Raw genomic sequence first — 21,219 nt, forward strand, 5'->3', positions numbered from 1 at the left:
CTAATAAGAGTAGTCTTCAGATGGTCCTTGTTACAATAAATGTATGGCACCTAGAAATTTGATCCCAATTTCCTCTTACTTCTAGGACCTGACCCAGTGGGTCATCCCCTTTCTATCAACTCCTTCCCATATAAGATCTAGGTGGGACCTTAGAGGCCATCTGGTTCAACCCTATCATTTTACAGATGAAGAAACTGAGGCCCAAAGGTTATACAGCTAATTAGCATCAAGAGCAGGATCTGAAGCTCAGAGTCAGTACTTTTATCATTATGCCACATTGCCTCCCATGGTACCACATTGCCTTTCATGTCTCTCCAATCCTAAAAAACTTCCAATCTCCCATCTCCTCTCTCCTCCCCTTTATTGATTAGCTTCTTGAAAAAGTTATCCATACCCAAATGCTTCCCTACTACTTCTTCCTCAACACCCATTTTTTCCTTAACCTCTTGAAATCAGTCTTCCACTCATTCTTACCACTCAAATGAAACTGTTGCCTCAAGTAACACCAACAACACCCTTGTCAACAAATCCAATGGCCTTTTCCAAGTCTTCATCTTAGATCTCCCTGATTTCCTTTCAATTTTTGACCCTATCTCAAAGTTTTATTAGACCTCTTTACTTTCTTCGACTCTCATATCTGTGCTTTTGGTTATATGCCAATATTCAATGAACATTTCACATTCATGATTCTAAACATAACCTTCTTTTAGAGTACTTCCAAGGTCATCTTGCTGGCTGGAGAGATGAAAAGCAGGAAACTATCTAAAAACAAACAGCCAGTCCTAACATCCTGTGGGGCCTTAATAAACTTTATTTTTAAATTGTTTCCTTCACTTTCTCTTGAATATGTGGCCTCAATAAATACATTATATATATTTAACACCAATAACACAGTAGATATTAAAAAGTAAACTGCTGTTGTTCTTGGAATCAATGATAATAATATTCTGTTCATATGGGTAGTTGTTGATTCTAGATATAACTTAATTGTTAAATATTATTTGATGTTATATTCTTATTTTTATTTTTTTGGTGAGGCAATTGGGGTTAAGTGACTTGCCCAGGTTCACACAGCTAGTAAGTGTCAAGTGTCTGAGGCTGGATTTGAACTCAGGTCCTCCTGAATCCAGGGCCAGTGCTCTATCCACTGCACCACCTGGCTTCCCCCTGATGTTATATTATTTTTAGGTATTTCAACTCAAAAATTTGGTTTTTTCCCTTGTATAGTAGAGTTCAATAGAAATGAAGAATTAGTAATGAACTAGATTTGTATTAAATGTAGACAGACAGACAGATAGACAGACCATAAGTCCAGTCATGAGACAGCATTAGTGAATTGCATAATGAATAAATGACCAATTATTTTCTGAGCAGTTCAGTCAGTTTATATTTCATTGAACTACTTGAAATATCTGGGCATTTTAGATTGCCTAGTAAAATTCTTTATATAAATATGCCAGCTAACATCTATCTCCCAACTTCTGTACACTGATAAAATCCTGGGAATCCTACAGAATTCACTTATAATTTTGAGCATATTCCTAAGATTTGAGTTTTTACAAAAGAAAACATAAAGGAAAACTATTATGCACCTCTGCTGTTATAGCAGTGCCACATTTCCATTAAGATAGAATTGATTCTGAATAATAAAATGTTCCCAAATCTATTTTATGGGAGGTAACATGGCACAGTGGAAAGAACATCAGTTCCAGAGTCAAGGGACCTGGGTTCATATTCCATCTCTGGTGCTCGCTAATTTTGTTATCCAAGCCCAAGGTTCTCAGTTTCTTCATCATGAGATGGTTGGACTAAAGTCAAAACTAAGGCTCTAAGGTCTCTTCCATTTCTGAAAATATGATCCTATAATAATTCCTTGAAGGAAAGGCCTTTTTTTTCCTTTCATTGTATCCCCAGTCCTTAACCTAGTACTGCTAAGCACATCACAAATGATTTCTTTAAAAAAGTTTTGTATTTGTCTTTTTATCCTTTTTAACATTTATAATCAATCTTCTCTACTCAATATCTAATGACTCTAAAAAGCATGCATAATGAAATAATCTTATTCTTTTTTGGTTTGTTTGTTGTTGCTTTTTTTGGGCAGGGCAATGAGGGTTAAGTGACTTAGCCAGGATCACACAGCTAGTAAGTGTCAAGTGTCTGAGGCTGGGTTTGAACTCAGGTCCTCCTGAATCCAGGGCCAGTGCTTTATCCATTGTGCTACCTAGCTGCCCCCAATCTTATTCTTTTTAAAAACCTTATTGAAAAGGACTTTGTGGCTCCTATTTTCATTCACTAAATTATTTTCAAGCATTTGAATCAAGCTTTTATCTGAGCTTGAGCAAATCCTGTTTGTCAAGCAGCAAATAAGATGTTTTCTGCAAATGGAGGTAAAAGCATATTAAGTTCACAGACTTTTTAAGTTCCCCGTAGAGATGATTCCTGAAGAGCCTTTAAGGAGGGATTCTTAACCTCAGGAGTGTGAGCTTGGTTATAGACAGACAGATACATACATACATACATATATACATACATACATCTTGCCCTTATAATACTTTGCATTTTGTTTTATATATTTATAAACAAATGGTACATAGGCTTTATCAGACTGACAAAAGGGTCCATGATGCAAAAAAAGCTAAGAATCCTGCTCTAGAGCATGGAGCATGCTTAAGAATTCTTAAGAGTATAACAGGTTTTGTTTTTTTTTAAGAATAAAGAAAATGAAAGGAAGTTTAAATTGAATCTTCTTGGAATTTGTACCACAAATTTGCCAGCACTGTTTTATAATTAAGTAGGCTGCAGGTATAACTTTGGGCTCTTTATTCACTTTAGAATGTCTCAACCAATTTCCTCTTGGACTAGGGATTCTGGGTATTTATTTTTAGTTGAAATGTTACAATAAAACCCTGGTGAACTACTTTCAAGCCCCAAATAGGTTTAGAAATTAGTTTCTGTTGGCCAGGTACTAAGAAGCTTTCTTCAAAACTGGGCAATTTTTCTTTCCTAATTGAAACACAACAGGCAACTCTGGTATTCATGAAGGCAAAATATCCACAAGTGTGAGGAAACCAGTATTAGATTACTCTGTATAAAAAGCAAGTTTAAATGCAAATATAGGAAAAACAGTTCCTTTTCTAGTGTGTAGGAGGTCTAAATTATGTATATGAGCAAAATGGTCATTTCTAACTTAAGGGGGAAAAGTTTGCTTTCATAGCCTCTGATTACTCAAATATAATTTGCATTTAAAACAGCATATTTGCTTTTGGTCTTTATTCTCAACTGAAACACCATCCTTTAGAAATATATTTTTTGGAAAAAACACCAATGAAAGATGCTATCGGCTGTTTCAGTTCAGCTATTTAAGAGAATCTCTACCTCTGCTAACATTTTATGATTCAGTGAATAAAGGTTGATGCTAATATTAAAGATTCAACAAATTATCAGGTACTAGGAAACCAAAAATTAATTACCCTACTTAAGCTTTACTCCCTAAAGTTTAAATTTAAATCCTTTGATATCCACTGTGATTTACTGGAGACAGAACAGAATAGTGGAAAGAAAACTGGCTCTGGACTTAGAAGGTTTAGGTTCCCATTCCAATTCTGATGCTTACTTCCTGTGTGACCTTGGACGAGTCCCTTAACTTCCCTAGGCACCATTCACTTCATCTATAGAATGAAGGTTGTACTAGATAGTCTCTGAGGTCCCTTCCAGCTTTAAATCTATGAGCCTTTCAACTGTGTATACAACCTCAGGCATACCTGAATATGATATATACATAGTAAATTTACACATTAATATGTGTATTTTCTATACATGTCTTTAGAGAAAACTTTCACGTTGAATATAAAAAAATATTCATACCAAACTAACAGTCAATTTCGCCCCACTAGAAGATAGCCCATTTTAGAATGGAGACATCATAATTTTAGATGTAATGACCTATAAAGATTGCAGTTGTTCCCTGAATTAAAGCAATCTACTTAGACCTTTCTTTTTTTGTTTTAAGCCTTATTATCTAAGGAAATAGGCACACTGCCAATGTTCATGTTCTATGTCACGGCTTTAAGTCGCACACACACTCCAAAACAAACACACACACCTCAAAGCAAAAACAAAAAACCCAAGACATTTAAGTCAGCAAAAATGTCAGCTTTACATACCACTTTCAAAGATGGCTAGCAGATATAGACTTGATCAATAGATCTGCAAATAACTAAAAGGACTCACAAAGATTTAATGATGTGGGACTTCCAGATTTTGATGGACTAAAATGATTCTTTACACAATTATCTAGAATAACTTCCAGAAAACTACAGTATATAAAAGGCCTTTTAAAAAAGGAAAAAAAATAGACTACGTCTGAATCATAGGAAAAAATTATTAAAATTCTTATTTCCATAGAAACATTAAGAAAAGCTAACTTGAACTTTTCTTTTTGTAATATTATACTTACTAAGATAAAATGAGAGTCTATATGAAGCACGTGACACAGTGACTGTCACACAGTAGGTACTAGATAAATGTGTATTGTTCCTTCTCCTTTCCTGCACTAGGAATTACTGTAGAGCCAAAAGCTTCCATCATTATTTTTCCTCACTTTAAAAGCAAGGAATAACAACAGTAGTTCTACATTTTAGGAGTCGAGAAAAGCTTAAGCCATTGAAACTGTCTGTCTAGCAATTTATCAAACTATGTTCTAAGTCTTGGAAGTAAATAAGACCAGTGATATCACCTATCTTTTGAAATACTAAAGAAATGATGAAAATAATTTCAGCAGTCACATTGGTGCAGCAGAGGCAGAAGATGTCCATAGTTATTTTTAATGTGTTGTCCTATGTCCAGGACATATGGACCAATACTGATAATCCAAGTTCAAAAAATCATTTTGGGGCTTTAGGCAAAAGGATTTGCTTTTTAAAACGGACTTTTTCCCTCCCTTATCCAAAATTATATTCTGTCATTTTGAAAACTGCCAACCTTTCTCAGTCATGTAGACCTATTCTAAATTATACCTTCTTCTCTTTCAAACCTGCATCTTGGAAAGAATTCCACTTTAAACTAGAATAGTGCTCTACCACCCAAGGTAATTACAGTAGGCTTTTAGAACAGAAAATAAGCTATCACGAAATTTGCATCTTCAAAAAATGGTGGCTCAATTTTCAAACCTCTTTGTGAGATGAGTGCAAAAATCTATTAGGCTATTTTAGATTCAGACTCAGAGATGCAGAGCAACTCAGAATTACAAAAATCTTAGAACAGAAAGGGACCTTAGAAGTCATCTAATCCACCCCCTACCTTTAATTTACTCACCTGAATTTGTCTCTGCAATGGCCACCCATGCTCCTAATATTGCACTTTGAGGCCAAGCAAGAAAAGTCCAATCCCTCTGCCATATAAGTCCTCTCAAATACTCAAAGAAAGCAAATGTGTTCCCCCCCCCCACATGCTCTTTTTTCCAAATTAAACATCACAAGTTCCTCCAATTGATTCTTTTTTTTTTTTTGGTGGGGCAATGAGGGTTAAGTGACTTGCCCAGGGTCACACAGCTAGTAAGTGTCAAGTGTCTGAGGCTGGATTTGAACTCAGGTCCTCCTGAATTCAGGGCCAGTGTTTTATCCACTGCACCAACTAGCTGCCTCCTTCCAATTGATTCTTAGATATTCTTAAGGCCCAAATATCTTGGTCACCCTCCTTGGGATGTTATCCAACTAAAATGTTGTGTACATTAGTTTACACAACATCAGAGATGTGAGTAAAATGGGGCTCTCACTTTTTTAGTCCCATACATAGGACAATACCTTTAAAATGACTGAACATCTTCTACCTTGGCTGGACAGAAGTGTTTCTGATGAAATCATACCTACCACTTCAATATTTCAAAGGCTCCTTGAACTCACTTGTGTAGTTATTCTCTTCATCAATACAGATTTCAACCTCTCCATATCATAGCTGATGGTTTTATGAGTTGCTATAGCTAAGAATAAGAAATTATCATCCAATGGCCAACTATCTGCCAAAAATTATCAACCGCAATCTATAACAATTTCTAGGGCCACGGTCCTTAAGCTTATTTGTATCATGGACCCCACTATGGCTGTCTGGAGAAATGTATGGACCTCTTCTCAGGATAATGGTTTTTAAATATATAAAATAAATAGGATTACAAAGGAAATAAATTATATTGAAATATAATTCTCTCTCTGTACACACACACACACACACACACACACACACACACACACACACACACACACATATTTGGGGGGGCAGGGCAATGAGGGTTAAGTAACTTGACCAGGATCACAAAGCTAGCAAGTGTCAAGTGTCTAAGGCTGAATTTGAATTCAGGTTCTCCTGAATCCAAGGCCATGTTTTATCCACTGCACCACCTAGCTGTCCCCCACTCTCTATTTTTTAAAAAACAAATTTATAGACTCTAGTTGTTTCAGAACCCCTGTACTACAAGTGGGGGTGGGTGGTAGAGGGGCATATCAAACTGATATTTGAGTAAAGGCAAGAAATAAAACCAAAAATAAAAGACAATAGTCTTTTAGAGGGCAGCTAGCTTGCGCAGTGGATAAAGCACCAGCCCTGCATTCAGAAGGACCTGAGTTCAGATCCAACCCTCATTGACCCACAAAAAAAAAAAAAACCCAGAAACAAAAACTGATGAGTATCAAAAGATTACACTGACTGAAACTGAAGAACAATAAGATATTGCTCATTAAGAATAAATCTTATTCCTGATCATGATTATAATATACAGGAAAAGTATGAAATTGTGTAGGTATTGTTAAAAAAAAAAAAGCATTTCCAAACACCATAAGATAAGCTGAAAGTGATTAAATGGCTTTTGAAGTTCTCTCTAAAAAAAAGAATAGAGAATTTTTAAGAACAGTCTTCTCAACAAGGAACAAAGAATGATTAGCTGGAAACTTTAATTTTTTTTTTTGCTAAATTTGGCACAAAGCATGGCATCCTGCCACTGCTTACCATTTTATGATCATTGACAATCATAAGCTCCAAGTATTTCATTTCTTCAAACACTCCACGAGGTGCCTGTCAAAAATAAAAATGTAATCAGAATGACAAGTGGATTAGAAAAATCAAGACAAAACACCTCCAGCCTTGGGAGACTGGGGGACAGCTCTGAATCTTAGATTCTTTGTTTATATACTCCATCAACACCCTGCATGTGACGAAAGCAAAAGATGAAGAACCCATTTATGCCCAGGGGTGAAATTATTCATGAGGTCAAGAAGCAGGGTGCCCCATGCAATTTTGTTAAAAGGATAAGCTAAAAGTCACAGTCTGGCATATAAAATAAATATAATAGTATTGTGGTGTTAATATAAACAAAACAAGAGGTGTATTATATTCTTCATCCTGTTAGGTAGGTAGGTAGGTAGGTAGATAGATAGATAGATAGATAGACAGACAGACAGAGATCTTAACAGAAAGTGAAAGACTAAATATACAGAATGACATATATTTTTGGACATGACCAATATGGGAATTTGTTGTACTTGACTATGTATATTTGTGACAAGGGTTAATTTTCTCTCTTTTTTTTCCAGTGGTGGGAGAGAAAATAAGGGCTTGTTAATTGAAAAAAGAAATAAACTGAACTTTGAAGAAAATAAGATTGATATAACAGATATTTCCCCTACTAAAATTTGATATTTTTCAAAATGTATATTTAATTCAGGGAAATATGCACTGAATTAACCTATAAGATAAGGAGAGAACCTGTGATTTCATTGGAATAGGGAACTCTTGGGTGAGGGAATGTCCTCCACCATCTCATGTTGGCATCTTCTTTAAAGCTTATATTTTGAAAGAGTTGTTTAGTTCACTGAGATTGAGTAGCATTCCCAGAATCATAGAGGCAGTATGCATCAGACACAGGGTTGAACCCAGGTCTTCTTGGCTTTGAGGAAGGCTAGCTACTCATTATTCCAACATTGTCACTTCTTTTCCATATTCTGTCCTCAATGCAGAGAAAAATTTAGTAAATTGCCTCTAGTAAATTTGGTTGGGGATAGGGAGGGACATAATTAGGTAAGTGAGAGTTGTCCCTAGGTATAGACAGGAAAGGCAATGGCCTATTTTCCAGAGACTCCAGACTGTACTCCTGTGGCACAACGGACAGCACCTGATATTCTATGACCTGGGGGGACATAAGGAGGGAAAATGGTCATAGGATGCAGACACCATGGTGATGAAACTCCAGGAGTTGGAGCCAGCCTGGGTACGAAAGTTGGAGCAATTGCTAGTGAAAGAGTGTGAGGTATGAGGAAGACAGGGCTTCTGCTGTGAGGAGAAAGCACTTCCTACATCAGATGTCAGTGCTATGTAACAGAGCCCCCTTCTTCAAAGGATTCACTTGAGTCTCACTTCTATAAAGCCTTTTCTGATTTCTCTCCACTCCTACCAGTGGTAAGTGTTCCCTTCCTCCTGAAATTACTTTGTGGTATATAATTGTAATGGAATATTATTGTGCTATAAGAAATGATGAGCAGGAAGACCTACATGAACTGATATAGAGTGAAGTGAACAGAACCAGGAAAACATTGTACACAGTCACAGCAATATTGTATGATGAACAACTGTGAATGACTTGGCTATTCTCAGTAATACAATGATCTAAGACCAAGCCCAAAGGACTCAGGATGAAAAATGCTAATTGCCTCCAGAGAAAGAACTGATGTCATCTAAATACAGACCAAAACATACTATTTTTCACTTTCTCTTTTTTGTTTTGTTTGAATTTTCTTCCACAAAATCAATAAAATGGAAATGTTTTACATAATTACACATGTATAACATATATAGCATTTAGAATTCAAAACTTAAAAAAACACAAATATTAAAAAAATTTTGTGGGGGGCAGCTAGGTGGCACAGTGGATAGAGCACCAGCCCTGGATTCAGGAGGACCTGAGTTCAAATCCAGCCTCAGACACTTGACACTTACTAGCTGTGTGACCCTGGGCAAGTCACTTAACCCCAATTGCCCAATTGTTTTGTGTGCAATTGGGGAAAAATGAAATATTAAAAAGAAAAAAATTACTTTGTATGTATTCATTTGTGTATGTTATTTTCCTCCCAGTAAAATTTAGGCTCCTTGAGGACAAACACTGGTTGGGCTTTGGCTTTCTATCCCCCTTTAGCCTTTCAGGGCACAGCCTGAAAATTGTAGACATTTAATAAAAGTTGCCTTGATTGAGTTATATTTTCTTAAGTCTTTTGAACTCAACCAACAATACTGGAAACAGGTCTTCAGAGGTCATTAAATCCTTAAATGCAACCTATATAAAACCCATTTAAGAATATGCACAACTGAGATTTCTAGCCATAATTTGTTTTTATTTCTCTATAATATCTCAAGGAATCAACAATAATGGTTTTTTGCTTTTGGGGGCTTTTGTGGTGGGGCAATGAGGGTTGTGACTTACCCAAGGTCACACAGCTAGCAAGTGTCAAGTGTCTGAGGCCGGATTTGAATTCCGGTCTTCCTGAATCCAGGGCCAGTGCTTCATCCACTGCGCCACCTAGCTGCCCCCAATAATAATGGTTTTAAGGCTTCTAGATATTTGGTAATTGATTGTATAATCCATGAACAGTCATGGAAGATGAGTGGCCTATATGAGATTAATTTACATAAACAGTGATTTTTGAAGCAGTTGCAATAGTGACATAACGGAATAATCATAGTATCCAAAGATGAAGGCAGGCTCAGAAAAGTAATGAAGAATTAGTATGACTTAAGTTGAATGTATGTAGCAAGGATCAATGGACCCAAATCACATCAATATGGTTATACCTCTGCTAATGCAGAATAGAATTCCTCAAGCCTTTTTATCCTGGTTTATTCTTATCCTAGATCTTACCAAAAAGCCTTCCTAGAGGAACCACCCAATGGGCTGGTAGTTTTCTGTTTTTAATGTTTTGTGGGTAATGGTGCTGCACTTGGGGCTATCTCTCAGTTTGTCTTTATGACTGGCCCATCTTCTTTTCTAATCTTACATGTTCTGCAAGATTTTATTTTATGCCATGTCTTATTTTTATGCTACTACTGCAGCCTATTTACACTCACCAGGCAGCTTTTCATTGCCTTTGAATCACCTTCAATTTTTATTTTCCTGGACAATTATCAGAAGTTCAGTGGTAAGACGATAAAATTTGGTGGCAGAGACTATTAAAACTACTGTGTGGGGCAGCTAGATGGTGCAGTGGATAAAGCACCGGCCCTGGATTCAGGAGAACCTGAGTTCAAATCCAGCCTCAGACACTTGACACTTAGTAACTGTGTGACCCTGGTCAAGTCACTTAACCCTCATTGCCCCACCCCCCCAAACCAAGTTAAGCAATAAACACAAAGCTAACTACTGTATTTCAGCATTAACAACCCTAATATCATTCCCCTGCATAGGACTCTCTAGTTTATAAAGGGGTTTTATATTCATTGTTTCATGATCTATAAAATAAGGGGGAAGCTGCACTGCATCATCTCTAAATCTAGGATTCTGTTATATCATTTGAGTCTAACACTAATCCTAAGAGATAGCTAAGGAGACTATTATTAACCCCATATCACACAGGAAAATCAGGGTTGAGACTGAATTAAGTTTCCAGCAAGGGTGAACTGATATACTAACTAAATTCAGTTAAACAGTATCTAAAATTGGCAACTTTCACTATAATTACTTGATAAGTTATCTAGTAAATTACCATGTAATCTATAAGATGGGGAATTAGTTCTTGGCAACACACTATTCACCATATAATTTACTAAACAGTCTCATAATTATAGTTTTGGATTATAGAACTACTAGAAATAAGTTTCAGTTACTTCAGTAGTGCACTAGATCTGTGATCTCATTCATGTAGGCACCTACATCTTCCTCTATCAGTACAGTGTGCAAACTAGCCATGTAAATGGTGCACAGAATGTTGGTCTTAGAATCAGAAAGACTGGAGTTTGAATCCTGTCTCAGACACTATGTGACCCTTGGAAAAGTCACCTAATCTCCCACAGCTTCACTTTCTATATATGTAAAGTATTAGCTGTTACTGCTCCTATTCTTCTTCTCTTCCTCCTTTTCCTCCCTGTCTTCCTTCTCTTCTTCCTTCTCCCATCACATTTTTCCTGTCCATATTCTTCCATATATCTTCCAAATAGTTTCTACCCAGTGCATTAGAGGTCTCTCTCTAGATCTTTTTACAGTATATGGGGACTAGGGCAGTGTTTGACCTGCCCTTCTGTTATTCCCTTTTCTTAATTCATGACTAGCCTACCTCCTTTTCCAGTCATACACAGATTCCATGCTATATTCCTTTTTGCCACTTCTTGAGCATAGGTCATCACTGAAAATATACTTTGTCCTTCTTGGGCCCACCATATGTCTTTCCATTCCCTCTGGAGTCACCCTCACTAGAGTCACTCTAGACTGTAAAGATTTGGTCTGCTTTACATAATCACTGTGACCGCCTGCCTCTTTCTATATTACTAGGATATCCTCAATGCATGAGTAGATTACTGTCAAAGATTTTATAAAGATAAGAAAATTGGTGGGAGTAGTACATGAGTAAAGAGAGTAGTAGGTATTAGTAGCTATTCCTGTTCTTCTGGCAAGACATTATAATTCATGTTTCCCCCATTATTTTGGTATCTTCTCTTTCCAGAGCTATCTTAGATTGTGTTAAACCAGCCAAGCAAACATCCTTGTGCCAGGAACTGTCCTTGGTTCTGGGGATACAATAATAAAAATGAAGTAACTCCTTGTCTTAAATGAGCTTCTATTCTACTGGGGGGGGGAGGGGGGCGCAGGGAAGGGATAATATATGCATATGTAAGTAAACACAAAATACAAAGAAAATAGTAAATAAATTTGGCTTGGGCACTAGCACTGTAGGGAGCATAAGGAAAAATCACCAGTAAGAAAGGACACTTTAGATGAACTATGAAAGGAATGAGAGATTCTCAGAGGTAGAAAGGAGAGAGTTCTCTCTGAGAATAGGTGTTAGCTTATGCAAAGAAAGGAACTGGGACAGCCTGGAAAGGTAGGCTGGAGTCAGATTGTGAAGGGCTCTGCTTCTCCAGCAGAGGAGTTTACATTTTTTTTCCTAGAGGCAATAGAGAGGTACTGAAACTTTTTGATGGAGAGAGTGGCTTGGTCAGATTCATGCTTTAGGGTATCACTGCTTCTTCAAAACTTTCAAAACCATGTCCACTACAGCACTGATTTCTTTACTTTAAACTTTTTTTCTGGTCTCATCATTCTTCCCAACTTCTTCCTCCAACATGCCATTTCTACATATTCATAGAATACTTTAGAGACTGAGCTGTAAAGTCCAGATGTGGTGGTGGTTCCGTGGCTATTGTAATAACAGATTGTTGTAGAAGTGTGGACATACAGTTCCATTTACTTTCTATCCATTGTCCTACTGCAAATTTCATTGTGAATGCACTCGGGAAGATGTGTCTCATTTTCTTCCTATGATAAATAAATAAGTTATTACCTTCTAATAACTCCCCTAATAGTGTTTGTTTGGTTTTTTTTGGTGAGGCAATTGGGGTTAAGTGACTTGCCCAGGGCCACACAGCTAGTAAGTGTTAAGTGTCTGAGGCCAGATTTGAACTCAGGTACTCCTGACTCCAGGGCCAGTGCTCTATCTACTGCACCACCTAGCTGCCCCTCCTATTAGTGTTTTTATACATGAATCTATATCTTAAACTGGATATCCATTAGCTGCCCTCTCCTACTTGGCAAGAAAAAAAAGTTTGCTAATTAAGTCAGTTTCTTTGCTCTTCTGGCCTCTTTATTGTGGTGACTTTTAGATAAGTTAAATTTTTGTAGGAATTGGCAATTATCAGTTCAATACCTTTGCCTTTTTCTGTTTTCAAATTTCTTAAACAAAAGGCTCATTTGAATATAACAGGCTGAAGCTGTTGACACCGAGCATAGTATCTATTTCTCATCTTTAGCCTTTCTTCTGTTCTGACCTCTGCTCTAATTAACCAGTGCACATACAGCTGATTCCAATATAGTTCTCACATCAGAAATCAGTTTTTCCTATCTACAAAGTTAATTTCATTTTTTATGATATTATTCAGTGCTCACCATATCCAACAGCTACCAACTCTCTTCTGAAAGAAAGTATTTATCATATAGGGACATAAGATTTCTGGGAAATCTATTAGATTCTGATTTCTTTCACTTGTCAGTTTTTTTCATCCTCCCACATGCCCACTCTCACATTGAATATATTGACTTGTCTTGGAAAGTTTTTCAAGATCTTTCTATAATTTCTCCTCATCTTCATTTTCTGCAATAGATATTTTATGAATTGATGTTATTTTCACAGTGGAGTTTTTGCATATAGGTACTACTAGACAAGATGACAGGGCCACAGGAAATTAGTCCTTGCTGATTTGGGGCACAAGATGAAACCAATTCCACAACGCCTTTATTATCTCTGTCTGGAATATTTTTGAGCCATATTTCTGCTTAGTTACAGCTTTCTTTCATTTTCTGGGTTCATTTACCACAAAAGAATATCACCTACAGTTAGCTTAATGCCTATAAGAATATAACCTACAGTTAGATTGAGGTCTATGAATAATATAAAACAATCTGATTTTTAGCACCCTTTACTACCTTTCCATCATTCCACCACTGTTACTATGGAAGTAGAAGGGCATCCCAATGAACTAAGGGGCTTTTTTCATTTTTCCTTTGTCATGGTTTGCCATGACCAAAGAATTCATCACCTAAGTGGCCAACCAACTGGTAAAGTTTTTGTTCTTAGTGAAGTTGATCTTTGAATAGGAAATTCAAATCTATTAATAATAGGATAAAAGAGGCTTTTCAATGTGGTTTGAATATGTTTGTAATATATTTCTGGAATATGATAGTTACTGATTACTTATGAATTTTAGTTTACTACTACCATACTGCTAAATTTAGAAAAAAAAACATAATTCAGCATTCAGAGCTCAGTATGGTGGTATTTTTCATTTGAAAAGAAGAAAAACAGTAAGCCTAGATGTCCAATATCTTCACTTATTTCTTGCATGAATACTTAAATGAAATGTATATAAGCCACATAGAAAAGAGGTACATATACATAGTGTGTGGATATTTCTTTTTACTCTATTTTTCAAAGAAATATATTTAAAGTGTTGTGGAGAACTTTTTGCAAATGCATTCAATTCAGCCATTATTTTATAGGACAGCTACATTTGATATAAGATTCTGTCAACACTAATCAGTATGAATTATCAAAGGAACAGAGGAAAATGTTAAAGTCTCTCCATGTAATATAGCTCAAAATCAATGTTATCTAATACATTTGAAAAATGAGGTTATTACTGCAGTGCAGAAAATCCACAAATTTATAGTATCAATACAGAAAGAAACTCTACCTCCTAATAGCTACAACATTAAAATGCCAAAATGAAATAGCCGAGCTTTAACTCAGATACCCACAGCTCTCCTTCTTCTTCGTCTCCTCTTCAGCCACTGTAACTCAGATAGGAATGGCCACTGGTCATGCTCTTCCATGCCTGTAGAAAAATAAAAACAAATGCCAAAATTTAAGTTTCCATCAGTTGATAAAGCATACCTTTTTTAAACAAAATAAAGAACAATTAAAGTGTATATAGCAGGAAGGTGAGTGAGAAAGCACATTTCAGACCTATAACTTCATCAGTGCAGGGAATTCCTAGTGTGAAAACTCCCTCCACTGATACAGATCCACAAATCATTTGCAACTTATAACCTCAGAGGTTGCCTGAGGCACAAGCCAGTATGTTTCAGATGTGAGATTTACTCCAGGAAATCCCGACTACAAGGCACCATTCCACGGTGCTCTTCACAGCAAAAATAAACGATAAGAAATTCATTTTTTGTGTGTGAGGCAATTGGGGGTTAAGTGACTTGCCCAGGATCACATAAGCTAATAAGTGTCAAGTATCTGATGCCAGATTTGAACTCAGGTACTCCTGAATCCAGGGCCGGTGCTCTATCCACTGCGCCACCTAGCTGCCCCAAGAAATTCATTTTTAAAGATGGCACTGCAATCACTCAACATAGCCAGGTGGGAAGTTACCAAGATTTAGCAATCCAGCAAGGATCTGTGATGTAGTTGGTGTGAGGATGCCCACTATCAGTGCAGTTCACAGCCTATTAATCAATCCACAAGCATTTAGAAAGCTTGTATCTAGTGCCAGGCACTGTGCTAAGTACTTGAGATTCAGAGAAGCTTACACTCTAAAGCTCATACCCAACATGTATATAAATAGGTATATATAAGATGCATACAAAATAGATGCAACATAACCTTAGAGGTTAAGGTTCTAGTAGCTGGGGGCCCAGAGAGAGGCCACCTGGAGAAGGCAGAATTTGAGCTGAGTTGGAAAGGAAACCAGGAAAACTAGGGGGTAAAGTTGAGGAGGAAGAATGTTGCAGATGTTAGAGATACCCAGTGCAAAGGCATGAAGAAGGGAAACGGAGTGTCATGTGTGAGGAACTTATTTATAGACAAATAGAGGTGAGTCTTAACATATGTGGAGAGTTGAATGTAATATTAGAAAAACATGAAGAAGCCATGTTGCTGAAAGCCTTAAATGCCCCCCCCCAAATATCTTTACATTTAATCTTGGAGGCAATTGGAACTCACTAGTGTCTATTGAGCAGGGGAATGAAATAGATACATGCTTTAGGAAAATCACTGGCACCTGTGTGGAGGATGGATTGGAGTGGGGAGAGACTTGGGGGAGGGAAACAAATTACAAGGCTGTTACAACAGTACAGGCAAGAAATGATGATGGCCTGAACAAGGGAAGTGCCTTTATGAATCCAAAGGATGTGATGTACAAGAGACATGGTGTGAAATTAGAAACAAAAAGATTCTGCAACTGATTGTCTGTGTGGGGTACATCAGAGTGAGAAGTTGAGGATGACACCATGACAGAGCTCAGGCCACGGGGAGAATGGTAGTATTCTCCACAGTAAATAGGAAAAATCAGGGAGAAGGGAGAAATGTGAGTTCTGTTTTGAACATCTTGACCTCGAGATGTCTACTAGGTGACTGACTTTGAAACATCCAATAGACAGTCAGTGATGCAGGATTGGAGTTCAAGAAAGAATCAAGAGGCTGCTAGGTGGTGCAGTGGATAGAGCACTGGGCCTTGAGTCAGGAGGACCTGAGTTCAAATCCAGCCTTAGACACTTACTAGCTGTGTGATCCTGGGCAAGTCACTTAATCCTGTTTGCCTCAGTTTCCTCATCTGTAAAATGAACTGGAGAAAAAAATGGCAAACCACTCCAGTATCTTTCCTAAGAAAATTCCGAATGGGGGTCATGGAGAATTCAACACAACTGAAATGACTCAACACAACAATAATTCTGTTGTCAGATACTGGTTAAAATAAAGGTGAAAATCAACACCAAATTTAAGAAGGCTAAATATTTCAAATTATTAAGTATAAATATATTAAATTACTGGGTAAATTAGAACAGCTCCAATTCAACCTATTTTTAAAAGTTGTTAATTCTGAAAAATGGGAAATGGATAAAATAAAAATATTGACTGATTATCACCATTTATTAGAGAAACTTGACTTACAGAAAACAGTCACCATAATAAAGATACCCAAAGACCCTAGAAACTGTATCAGACTGTAAATATTTAATCTCCTTACCAGTTTGTGATACAGCTGAGGACTGCAGAAAGTTTGGCATAAAATCCAATGAGGCTCAAAGCCATTCATAGATGAAACAAAGAAAACAAACAAACAAACAACTAGACAGATTTGCCAGAACTTCTCTATGGGCATCTATTATCATTGCTGAAAAATGAGCCACCAAATTTGGTTTTTAAAAAAACTCTGTGTCAGATGCAAAATGATTAATGGTACTTAAGAAGATGAAGTTGGAAAGAATGGCTGACCTGACCTAACCAAATTGTACACATAAAGAAGAATCCATATTAGAAGCAACACAATTTAAAGGACAACAGAGATCAATTTTCAGAAGAACATCTCCAAAACATAGATATTACAAAATAATTAAGAAAGTCACAGGTAAAACTTTTACCAAAAAAATTAAAAGGTTACCAGGAAATCATTAGTAACTGCTAGATTTATTTTCCAACTATAAAGTTTTAGGAGGATGGTCGATGTTTGTACCAGGTGACCCTTGATGAAAATAAGAGAAAAGGGCAGGCAGACTCTTGCCTTTGATATTCTTACAGCCAACTAGATCTGTGCAAAATATAGAATACAAAACCAGACTGCACAATGGCTACTGGCATTGGATTCAGCAGAACAAAATGCTTTCTTAAAGGCTCCTGTTCACTCAGGTGTCTCCCATGCACACTGAAATCACACGAACAGATGCAGGCATGGAGATAACTTTGTTCAGTGACCCTCTTGTTATCAAATAACACATAAAATATCAATACAAATGATTACCAGTGGCATTTGCCACTGTTATAGATGTTCTGTGTAGTCCAAATGAATAGATATTCTCTGTAGAACGAACAGTTACATCTGTTTGTGGTTAAGAATGAATTAATTTAATTAAGTCCTAGAACACTATACAGAATTCACAATAAGATCCTTGATCTCTCTCTCTCTCTCTCTCTCTCTCTCTCTCTCTCTCTCTCTCTCTCTCTCTCTCTCTCTCACACACACACACACACACACACACACACACACACACACACACACACACACACACACACACATCAGACTAAGAATCCACATAGGAAAAAAATGGATACAAAGTTCCAATTACCCATATGATGGCATGCAGTTAGATCCCACTGAATTAGTTCATCAGCATATTGAACACAGACAGACAATGCAGATGGAAAATAAGTGGTCCCAGACTCTGATTGGAAAGTTGAGTTAGCAGGGCTGAATGGCAGGTGGAGAATTTCAATGCTTTCAATTAAGCCAGGCTGCACATCACTGCAAAAGCACCCATTTCCTTCCAGTAACATCATAATTGTGAAACATGACCATCATTACAATAAAAACTAATATTTATAAGGTGCTTACTATGTGCCAGACCCATAGTGCTTTACAAATATTACTGCGTTTAGTTTTCACAACTACCATGGGAGTTAGGTTTTATGATCATCCCCATTTTATAGATAAGGGGACTGAGGCAAATAGGGGTTAAGTAACTTGCCCAGGGAGACAAAGCTAGTAAGTGTCTGCGGCAGGATTTGAACCCAGGTTTTCCTGATTCTAGGCTGGTTCTCTATCCACTGCACCACCTAGCTTCCCCTAATCATGGAATACCATGATCTCAGAAGAATCAAAATTGTAGGCAAAGTAAAGACACCTGTTGTCATATCTACCTCCCCAAATCCTTCTCTTTCTTCAAAATTCTGCTTAAGTATCACCTTCTACATGAAGCCTTTTCTGTTTCCTCAGCTATTAATGTCTTCCCTCCATAATTACCTGGTGTTTTGTCTGTATGTAGTTATTTATGTACATGTAGTCTCCCCCAATTCAATTTAAGCTGCTAGGGCAACTAGGAGGCACAGTGTATAGAACACTACCCCTGGAGTCAGGGGGATCTGAGATCAAATTGGTCCTCAGACATCTACTAGCTGTGTGACCCTGGGCAAGTCAACCCAGATTAACTTTTGTTGTTGTTGTTGTTGTTGTTGTTGTTGTTGTTGTTGTTTTTTGGTGGGTCAATGAGGGTCAACTGACTTGCCCAAGGTCACACAGCTAGTAAGTGTCAAGTGTCTGAGGCTGGATTTGAACTCAGGTCCTTCTGAATCTAGGGCCAGTGCTCTATCCACTGTGCCACCTAGCTGCCCCCCAGATTAACTTTTAAAAAAATAATTTTAGTTTCTTTATGTGGAGCTTGCTCCATTCTTTGGCTCCCCAGCGTCTGGTACATAATAGGTATTTAGCAAATGTGTGTTGATTGATACAATGGACATACACTGAAACCTATACAACAATGATAAACTGCAAGCAAGAATGATGAAATATGAGAAAATATAGGGCCAACTAAGTGTTGCATTGGGATTCAAAAATTTACTGAGAGCTAAGTGAACGTGTCTAGCACAATGAGTAGATCCCTTTCGAGATGATTTCTGAAAGCACTAAGAAAAGAACTGTCCAGATTAAGAAGTCGCAAATGGGATGTGAGATGCAATAATAGAGAGGCTATCCACACTGATGATGATATGGCTCCAAGACAATATTGAATTAAAAAGAACTATAAAGGAGGAAAGATGCTGAGTGAGGGTAACAAAAGGAGAGTTGGCATGGGGCACCAGGCAATAAGGGGGATCATGATACCTCCTCCTGGCACAGTGAGTTAGAGAGAGGAGAGACAGAGGTGGGAGGTGAGTTTGTTGGCAGACTAGAGGTGCTGGGAAAACAGAAGGTAGAGAGGGACAAACACAGTCAACATCCTGCTGAAAAAGTAATCATTCAATAACCATTTCGACTGAAACTTACTCAGATTCTTCAGTTGCTTAGAAGTGTGTCCCCCTAGTGTTCTCTGAATTACATGTGGTCGGCCTGTGCTTTTCTGGAAAAAAATTATTATTGACAATTAAAAGGGTGCAAAGAAATTTTTATGAAACAAGACTAGATCTTTTCCTACACTCTCTCAGGAAGAGGGAATTTCCATGTCCTTCAAAACACACAAGTTGAGCAGATTATATCTTCTTTGAACTGTTTTTAGTCAAATGAAGTCATTGACTATTCTCAAAAATGAACTTTAACATATCACATGTATGCTACATTATACTTCTCACCAGAACTGTTTTCCTTCTCAAGATTACTTGACTTATTTAAAGGATATTAAAATTACATAGTGAGCCCTAATATTCCTAAATCAAATTTAACTATAATGTACTTTCCAATAAACATAATAATAGGAGCAGAGATAAATATGTAAGCAAAATTCACAAAACAATTCAAAAACAACACATTAAGCAGCTCAAAACTTTAAACTCTAATACAACAAAACAAGATATTAAATTGATCCCAAAATAGCACAAATGGAAAGGAAATCAGACAGGCAATTGCGGGGGAATTAAGTCCTAGCTCTAACATTTAAACTCATTAGCTGTAGGATAAGGAGCTACTCACTTAACTTCTCTGACACTCACGCACACACACATATATACATATATATATATATATACATGTACATATACACACATAATATAGTTGTACAATATGTTTGTGTTACACAATCATGTATAACTAAGTATATTATATAATTGTTATATAATTATATTTATGTTATATTACTATGTATAACATGGAAATGTTATTTACTTCTTTTCAGTCATATCTGACTCTTCATCATCCCATCTGGGGTTTTCTTGGCAAAAGACACTGGAGTCATTTGCCATTTCCTTCTCCAGCTCACTTTACAGATGATGAAACTGAAGCAAAAAGGGTTAAATGACTTACCCAGTGTCACACAACTAGTGAGTGCCTAGAGCCAAAACTGAACTCAGAAAGATGTCCTCCTGACTCCAGGCCCAACACCCTATCCACTAAGTCACCTAGCGGCCCCATGATATGTAAATAATACTTCATAACATGGTTGTATATTGTATAGAATAATAATTAAACTATCTTATGGATGTATTGTTTTTTAAAGTGCTTCAAAAGCCACAAAGTGCGATATAAATGGGGGTTATTATTTTCCTTTCTCCTTCCTGATTTTTTGGAAGAAGTAAAATAATTTTAAAAGGAGGCAGAAAAGAAGGAGCCAAAATGACATTGGACAAGGATTGATTTTTGTCCCTTAGTGATAGGGCTATTTCCATTACAGGTACATAATAAGTTTTATAATATGATGACAAACTCCCATTTTAACAAGGAGGAGGGCATGTTGAGGATGACACGGTTTTAGCTCCTACTGAAGTGGGGAAAAATTAAATTCTACAACATGTAATATTCTTCAAAGAGTTGACCCATTCTTCACTGGTCTCCTGGTAGTTCAGAAAGGGAACAGTTGAGAACTGGCATTTATGATTTGTTTTAAAATATTCATTTAACGATGAATATCTGTGAATGACTTAACTATTCTCAGCAATACAATGATCCAAGACAATTCCAAAGGACTAATGATGAAGCATACCATCCACCTCCAAAGAAAGAACTGATATTGATGGACAAAGAATGAAGGATGCTATTTTCCATTTTCTTTAA

The 21,219-nt window shown here is 36.9% G+C and overlaps 1 protein-coding gene across 3 annotated transcripts in view; it reads right to left on the reverse strand.

Moving 5' to 3' along the window:
• Positions 1 to 21,219, reverse strand: part of ADAM23 (ADAM metallopeptidase domain 23) — a 242,989-nt gene that overhangs the window by 87,546 nt on the left and 134,224 nt on the right. For all 3 annotated transcript variants that reach the window (XM_043991921.1, XM_043991922.1, XM_043991920.1), the window contains exons 7-9: positions 19,504 to 19,576; positions 14,498 to 14,574; positions 6,997 to 7,062 (exon numbers count right to left, since the gene is read on the reverse strand). In XM_043991921.1, coding sequence (XP_043847856.1) covers positions 6,997 to 7,062; positions 14,498 to 14,574; positions 19,504 to 19,576 — 216 coding nt within the window. The remainder of the gene's footprint in view (positions 1 to 6,996; positions 7,063 to 14,497; positions 14,575 to 19,503; positions 19,577 to 21,219) is intronic.

This window comes from Dromiciops gliroides, chromosome 3 (assembly GCF_019393635.1).
Source record: "Dromiciops gliroides isolate mDroGli1 chromosome 3, mDroGli1.pri, whole genome shotgun sequence".
In the NCBI taxonomy this organism is placed as follows: Eukaryota; Metazoa; Chordata; class Mammalia; order Microbiotheria; family Microbiotheriidae; genus Dromiciops; species Dromiciops gliroides.